Raw genomic sequence first — 8,707 nt, 5'->3', positions numbered from 1 at the left:
GCACAGCAACACTTATAGCCTTTGCACACAGCTCCTTAAAATCGCTGTTGCAATTTTAGGGGATTTTTGTTTGGGCCAACAGTGACGCCACGGGAATTTTCCCAAGCTAGATCCGTTTAAACTATTTTAAGCATTTATAAAAAATTTCTCGCATACGATTCTTTGACCATGTCCATTTTTTTAAGTTTGGTCATTTCGTCCAGAAATAGCACAGCAATATTTATTTTCAAGATGATAACGGCGCCATTGCAGTTCAAACGCATATACTTCTCAAATAAACGCCAAGTACAAAAACTCGTAAAAAAATACTGAGTAAAAACAAGTAAAGTAAACAAGTGAAGTACTAAATCGATTTGCGTGTGCTATCCCATGTTCCGCTGACGCGAGTTGTAAGCACATTTTCCCGTCTTTTTCGGTCACGTGGATTTCTTATGCAAGAAAAAGTTGCTGAAGCCGAATTTAGTCGCTGATGCGGAAATCCCCTCTGTGTGATTAGGATATTTGAGGGGGCGATGAAAAATTTGCTTAGGTCAAAGAAGTCAGGACAAAATCAGTATATTTCCATTACAAATTAATTCCAACATTAAAACTGTAGGTGCCACAGCTTTGGCCGGCTTAATGGCGTTAGAGTGGGCGTGGCACATAACGCACAGTAGCGCCTAGTAACATGAAATATCTGGACAGGGTGATATGTTAAGAAGTAATTATACAACTTAAATATGGATGGAATAGATTTATAGCGCCGTTTTCTCTTGTGCATGCCAAATTTGAAGTAAAATGTATGCAAACTTAGACTTCTAAGCCTGCTTTAAATTTAACAAGAAGACGAGAAAACGACACGAAATCCGAAAAATTATGTATATTTTTTGGTATTGAATTAAATCATGTGAATAAAATATGAAGCTGGAATCGCTTCTAATATATTTCTCGGGAATGCTTCCAGATATTTTTTTGGAGAGCATATATGTAGGTGGGTAAAGTTTATAGGCACATAAATAAATGCGTTCCATATTGTTCAAATCCGACCATTCATTAAGAAATTATGACGAAATATTGAGATCGACGATAGGAGGCGCTCTGTAATGCTGGCTGCTTATCTCCATCTCCCTTACGCCTTCTTAAAAAAACGATGTAAAATAAGATACTTTGATGCATTGATGATTATATTTGCGTGGGCGGTCCCATTTTTCGCTGAAGCTGAGTTATAGCGGCTCTTACGCATCTATTTCTAGCACGTGTACTTCTTACGGAAGCAAATATCTCCTAAGCGGAATTTGGTCGCCGAAACGGAAACCCCCTTTGTGAAAACTGTGACGAAAACCGAGCGCCAGCTGTTTGAGAGAGAGAGAGAGGCAAATAAATGGCTAACGCGAAAGGAGGAGGAAAAAAGGCCACCCACAATGAAGGGAAAGCTGGAGAAGCCATCACCTGCCATTTCCGGCATGCACCAGCATAACTAACTGTTCCCAATACTGCTCCCACTCCCTTGGCCAAAGCCCATGTTGTTAAATTGGGAATCAAAGCTGAACAGCATGCGTCGGGAAGATGCTGCCAAGGTAAAGAAGATTATGACATAAACAATTACGCGTAAAGTAAATGGGAATGCCCGATTCGTCTGAAAGTATGTAAAATGTAGAAGGAAGCGTTTCCTTCCCATAAACATACTAGATCATGATCCCTAACCGAGTTGAACAAGCCATATTCGCATATCCGTTTGTCTGTCCGTCCGTATGAACGCTTTGATATCGGAAACTATATGCCACAGCCACTATACCGACCACAAGGTACCCAAAATGGTGGCTCTCGTCAATACCTGACAATTGATCCACTTCCACTCAAAAGTCCACAAGCCGCACAAAATCTTCCGTAACGCTGATATCGAAGAAACTATAAAAGTTAAAAAGTTGGGATTAAGCATTTAGATTTCAGCAAGGTGTCACGCCCACTCTAACGCCTACAAGCCACCCAAAACTGTGAAGCCCACATTTTCAGAGATTAAAATATGAAATAAATCTAGCTTGTCAGTACCTTCCGGCACAGCCAAAATTGTTTAAATCAGACCATTACTTCATACGTAATGATATTACGCACATAATTAGCCAGAACAGTACGATGTAAAATGTATATTTCCATCTAGGTTTCTTCTTTAAATTGATTTAATTGACTTGATTGCTGCTTGACATCAAACCCAGCTGACTGACAGCTACGTGCTAAATGCATACGGCTGAACTGTGTAAACTTCGATCACAAAGAATATGCTTTTTCGACTAGTGAAACTGTTTTTCGAACTGAGTACTTGACTTGAACTGTTTTTTTGATAAGCAAAACAATAATTTTATTGGAAAGTGATATTCACTTTCAATTCACTTTCATTCATAGTAAATTTACCAAGTTGCATAACTTGAATTGCTAAATTGTTGAAAGTTCAACAGAAAACCTTAAATAACTAATGCCATGCTCCTAAAATTCTTCAATTCAGCAATTACCCTAAGCCCGACTTAGTCCGGTTTTTATCATACGATACATTTAACTTTATGGTCTTTCACATTTAGAAACAATGGTTTCCTTTTGAGGTTTGATTATTTGCAACAATTGCTTGCCCCCGTAATAAGTCTAGTACTCAGATCGGCTAAGAGTTACACTAGCCGAAAAATCTTTTTCTTTGCTTTTCCTCCCTATAGAAGCCAGTGCGTCCTTCATCCCCGCTTTAGCTGCCAAATAGCTGGTGGAGGTGGAGTCCTTATTACCCAGTGGAGAGCTCGTGGGAGATCGTTATGGTAGCCCTTCTTAAAATGCTACTTCTATCAGTACAACGTAACCAAATTCTTTTGGCCAGAGCCTACTTTCTTTGCGAGGACACGCCCGCAAGATGTCCATGTTCCCACTGAAATTCTCTAATGGATCTCCTCCAGCACTTCAACTATTCTGTGGACCTGCCTTGTTGTGGTATTGCTTCCTATCGGTGAGATCCCACAGTAATATTCAACAGCTTTTCGTCGATGTGAGAACTAGCCTTTAGAATCAAAACAAACAAAAGCTGACATGACCCTATAAATAGAGTCAACCAAGTGTAAGCACTTTTGGAGTACTCGGGTCACTCGATAGGCAGACCGACATAGTGTGAAAAGGCTTTAAATTTTCGTAAAATACAAAAATACTAAAACCCGTTTTTACAAGCACAAACGCATCCGATATTTTGAATTTTTGGTTAACTCAGCTCTAGCTCTTCGGAACACACTCAGTACACATACTCCCACACTTCTCAGTTAGTCCGAGAAAAATGTTCGCGTTACGTGCTGCCTCCAAAGCCGATAAGAATTTGCTTCCATTTTTGGGGCAATTGTGTAAGTAGCATATAATAATGAATGTTTGTAGTTAGATCAATGCAAACTTGTATTAAATGAAGAAGTTTTGTACAAGATGTTTATAGAGTTGGATTGATTGAGTAGATGTCGAACATAACCTATACGTGCTGAAAAATGTTACGAGTGAAGAAAAATTATTACATAACGATAATGATTTAAGGTTACTTAAGTGTTATAATACATTATAAGCACATATCGTCCAACGAAACAGTCCCATTAAAACTTTGTACACTTGAATGTTAAAAAAATGTGATTTTCTGTTACGTATAGGATGAGTTTTTACGCCTTAGAAAAGATTTCGGGCTTGTTCAGTGGAGCCACTTTTATATATGCGTTAAAAATTTGGTAACTGTTTTGTTATTTTGTAGTTCCATGTTAAACAATTATTCTGACGTGAAGTAGGTCCTTGTGGGCTCTGACCACCATACATGGGTTTGGAAGAAATGAAAATCGATTTGTACATTCGGCTTGCTTTAAAATAATATTAAAGTTGATTCCGCGATCAGATATGTTCGTATTGCACAATAATAATGACCATGAAGGTGTTCAAAATAAAACTTTTTCGGTTTTATAGGTTTATACCGGGGTGACCAAAATGTTAATAAACATTCGATTAAGGGAGATTTCTGTGTGGCCCGGTTTTAATTTTGTTTCATAATCTTTTCTAATTGGTTGCCGTTGATTCTAGTTAAAGTTTTAAATAATTTGTAGAAAAATAACCTTTTGCCATCTTTAAAAAGGCTAAAAAGTATTTTTCGGATTTCAGCTTCCGCCTCCCCTACATAAAACTAAGAACTAAAAAGTGTACATATGTACGATTTGGAATTCATTTCAGCTCGAGGCCATGCTGCCAAGGCTGCAAAGGCTGCGGCTGCCGCCAACGGAAAGATTGTCGCCGTAATTGGTGCTGTCGTCGACGTGCAGTTCGATGATAATTTGCCGCCAATCCTGAACGCCTTGGAAGTCGACAATCGCTCTCCTCGGCTCGTGCTCGAGGTGGCCCAGCACTTGGGAGAAAACACCGTACGCACCATTGCCATGGACGGCACTGAGGGCTTGGTTCGCGGACAGAAGGTTCTCGATACTGGGTATCCAATCCGTATTCCAGTCGGTGCTGAAACCCTGGGCCGCATTATCAATGTGATTGGTACGTAATTTAATTTCTGACTATAGAATAATTTTGACAACTTCTTTGAACAGGCGAGCCCATCGATGAGCGTGGACCAATTGAAACCGACAAGACCGCTGCTATTCACGCTGAGGCTCCTGAATTCGTTGAGATGTCAGTTGAGCAGGAGATTCTTGTCACTGGAATCAAAGTCGTTGATCTCCTGGCTCCTTATGCCAAAGGCGGTAAAATTGGGTTGTTTGGCGGTGCCGGCGTGGGTAAAACTGTGTTGATCATGGAGCTGATTAACAACGTGGCTAAGGCCCATGGTGGATACTCAGTATTTGCGGGAGTCGGCGAACGCACCCGCGAGGGAAACGATTTGTACAATGAGATGATCGAGGGTGGTGTCATTTCACTGAAGGACAAGACCTCCAAGGTGGCCCTGGTCTACGGCCAGATGAACGAGCCTCCAGGTGCCCGTGCCCGTGTTGCTCTTACTGGACTGACCGTTGCCGAGTACTTCCGTGATCAAGAGGGACAGGATGTGTTGCTGTTCATCGACAACATTTTCCGGTTCACTCAAGCTGGGTCAGAGGTGTCCGCGTTGTTGGGCCGTATTCCCTCCGCCGTCGGTTACCAACCAACTTTAGCCACTGACATGGGTTCTATGCAGGAACGTATCACCACCACCAAAAAGGGATCTATTACTTCTGTCCAGGCTATCTATGTGCCCGCTGATGATTTGACTGATCCTGCTCCAGCCACTACTTTCGCTCACTTGGACGCCACCACTGTGCTGTCGCGTGCGATTGCCGAACTGGGTATTTACCCTGCTGTGGATCCCCTGGATTCCACATCTCGAATTATGGACCCCAACATCATTGGACAGGAACACTACAACGTTGCTCGTGGTGTGCAGAAAATCCTACAGGATTACAAATCCCTTCAGGATATCATTGCCATTCTGGGTATGGATGAGTTGTCTGAGGAAGATAAGCTCACAGTTGCTCGCGCTCGGAAGATTCAGCGTTTCTTGTCGCAGCCATTCCAAGTTGCTGAAGTCTTCACTGGGCATGCTGGTAAACTCGTGCCGCTGGAACAAACCATTAAGGGCTTCTCATCGATTCTGGCTGGGGATTACGACCATTTGCCTGAAGTTGCTTTTTACATGGTCGGCCCAATCGAAGAGGTAGTCGAGAAGGCTGACCGTCTGGCAAAGGAAGCTGCATAAACAACTAATGGCGTAATCTTCAAAGTCGTATTACCATAATAATTGAATTATACATTAAATTGTAATCAACTTTGTAACAACAAATTGGAATTCAATACACGTGAAGAACTCAATAAAACATATTTAATTAATTAATTAATTAACCATAAAAAAGTTAAAGACCCTATCTTAATCTTATCTTAACTTATATATATGTATAAGTACTGAGATATATGTATAAGGAAACGGCTTGACATAAAAATTTAAAAAAACAAATTCGAAAGTAATCATTAGGCGTTTGATACGTATAAATAGGTACAATAAGCTGCATAAAAATTCTATTTGTTTTTGTTCTAAATTTTTAATTTTGCCATTTCTCTACTATACATTTTGCAGGTGGCTTTAAAATGTGCTGTTCATAATCTTAAGGCATGCCCGAAAATTTTTTTTGGAAGTTAAGCCTCTCTAATCAATTCCCCCATGTATATGGAAATAGCCAAGTGCCTAGGTGTGACCGCATACTAACAAAATACCGGCTTTCTCTCCAACATCCTAGTAGAATTCTCTTGAAAGCAAGAATACTGAAAACAATATATGCTTGCGTTTTTTTTTTATATCCATTTTGTGTGTGTATGCATATATGCTTTTGCAGCTGGCGGGATAATGAAATTTGCTTAAATATAAATTCCTTTCTTTCAAACCTTTCCGCTACATTATAATTAATAAAATTAATATAAAAATATCTTTTATAGGAAAGTCTTGCAGAAATTTTAGAATTTCGAAATCAAAATGTAAGAGATAATATAAAGGGTAAGTTAAATAAATACATAGGTCCTTGAGGAAATCCACAAAAAAAAAAGCGCCAAAACCTCCACCTTTATGGTAATGTAGAACTTAGGAATGTTTTGAATTTAATTTAAGTAGCAAAGATAAAAGCAAGTTAAGAGTTTAGGACTATGTAACGATCTATTTACAAAATTTCCGCAGGAGACGCTTCAGGCGACCTTGCTAGTCAAATATAAAACAAGGAAGAACGCTATAGTGGAGTACCTCGACTATTAGATTCCCTAGCTAAAAGGACCAAAGGGAAATGGAGATATGTAAGCAGCAAAGCGAGATTGAAATGCGCCACCTACCCGTGATCTCAATATATAGTTATGTGGGCGGTAGACAGATTTAAGCGTTATGGGCGTTAGGGTGGGCGTGGCAAACTTTTTTTTGGGTCAACCGATAGGTATCAAAACTGTAGGAGCCACATTTTGGGAGGTTTGTGGGGGTTAGAGTGGGCGTTGCATCCTGCCGAATCAAATTGCGCTGCGCAAGAAGCTCAGGAATCTGCATGCCAAATCCCAACAGCCTAGCTCTTTTAGTTTCTGAGATCTCAGCGTTCATACGGGCATGGCTAGATCGACTCGGCTAGTGATCCTGATCACGAATATATATTCTTTATGGGGTCGGAAACGCTTCCTTCTGCCTGTTACATACTTTCCGACGAATCTAGTATATCCTTTTACTCTACGAGTAACGGGTATAAATTTGAGTGCGGACGGGAGTAGGACGAATCGTACCGGGAGTGCACTTCAAGCTGGTCTAATGCGCCAGAAAAGCCACTTTTCAAAACTTTCGCAAAAGTCTTCTTTTTGTTGCAGGTAGTAACAAGACGGGCAGCTGTATCTTATCCTAAAAATAATACAAATCAGACCATTAGTTAATACTAGGATATCTCGGAAACCATAGAAATAAGCAAGTTGGCATTCAGAGTACAGATTACAGGGAGTCCTACGCAGGGCTCCAGTGCCACGAAATACGCAAGAATCTTCATGCTTAACCCAAGCTTTGTAGCGTTTTAGGTCAAACGAAAGGTATGGGCAAAACCATCACATTACATAGGCGTGGCACCCTGCTAATCTAAATAGTCTAGCTTTTAAAGTTTCCGAGGTCTCAACGTTCATACGGATGGGCGGACATGGCTAGTTCGACTCGGCTAGTGATCCTGATCAGGAATATTTATATACTCTAAAAATTAAATAAAAAATGCGAACTAGTAGCAAGACAAAAAGCTATAACAATTGTAAAAATCAACCGAACTTGTCTGGATACGTTCGTACTATGCAGGGTCTAAATAATTTTGAAGTCGATAAAATTATTAGAGCAATACTAGTAACAAAGCAGGAATTCCATAAAAATATTTCATTGGTAGAACGAATATAAGTTAAAATGTATAAGTTGAAATCGAACACCAAACAAATCAAACTGACGAGGTTCACGGTTATTCCCCAGACTTTGTTGTTTTTTTGGCTTGCATTTATTTATTTATTGCTCTATTGGATCTACTTGAATTTATATGCGGCGCATAAACGCACAAAATCTAAAAAAAAATATTTCAAAATACTTTAAAAAGAGCAAGAACGTTAAAAAATAAAACTTAAGCGTGTTAGCGATAGACGGTGTACATTTTTAAACTAAACATTTTGATGATGAAAATATATAAAAGTGATGTTTTGGTTTTATTTTGTCCTTTTCATAAGCCAAGTCTTGCTTTTTGAGCTGCATGCGGCCAGTGGTGATAAATTGGATCTTAGTGGGCACTAGGCCCTCTATGAAATATTGGCTATGAAATTGGCTGCTCTTAGGGTACGGGCTGGGCACTAACACGCTTACATTTTCCTGCTTTTTTGTATATATCTTGAGATATGGTCGAAAACGCATCCTTCACCCTTTTTACACTCTTAGTCGAAAACAACATACCCTTTTACTCTACAAATAAAAGGTATAAAAATTAAGGATGTTAATGTCATTTGAGGTTTTGTCATTTAATACAAAGGCCACATGGTTAATGTGAATGTTTATTATCATTTTTATTAAGTATTTATTTGTATTTATTAAATCATATATATGGAATAATTTATTTTATATTTGGAATTTTTAAATTGTGTTAATGGACTTTGCATTATGGGCTAAAATTTGTATTGTTTTTAATTTCCTTAAAATATAAGAGACATCCACTAATAAAAATAAGTT

At 39.2% G+C, this 8,707-nt stretch overlaps 1 protein-coding gene across 1 annotated transcript; it reads left to right on the top strand.

Moving 5' to 3' along the window:
* The first annotated feature begins 3,186 nt into the window (after window positions 1–3,186).
* On the top strand, window positions 3,187–5,866 carry ATPsynbeta (ATP synthase, beta subunit). The gene is made up of 3 exons (XM_017088730.4): window positions 3,187–3,344; window positions 4,201–4,512; window positions 4,566–5,866. The coding sequence occupies exons 1-3, from the start codon at window positions 3,281–3,283 to the stop codon at window positions 5,705–5,707; spliced, it is 1,518 nt and encodes a 505-aa protein (XP_016944219.1). The 5' UTR covers window positions 3,187–3,280; the 3' UTR covers window positions 5,708–5,866.
* The last annotated feature ends 2,841 nt before the right edge of the window (window positions 5,867–8,707 follow it).

The sequence above is a fragment of the Drosophila suzukii genome, chromosome 4, assembly GCF_043229965.1.
Source record: "Drosophila suzukii chromosome 4, CBGP_Dsuzu_IsoJpt1.0, whole genome shotgun sequence".
Classification (NCBI taxonomy): domain Eukaryota; kingdom Metazoa; phylum Arthropoda; class Insecta; order Diptera; family Drosophilidae; genus Drosophila; species Drosophila suzukii.
This window is presented reverse-complemented; position numbering and strand designations above follow the sequence as displayed.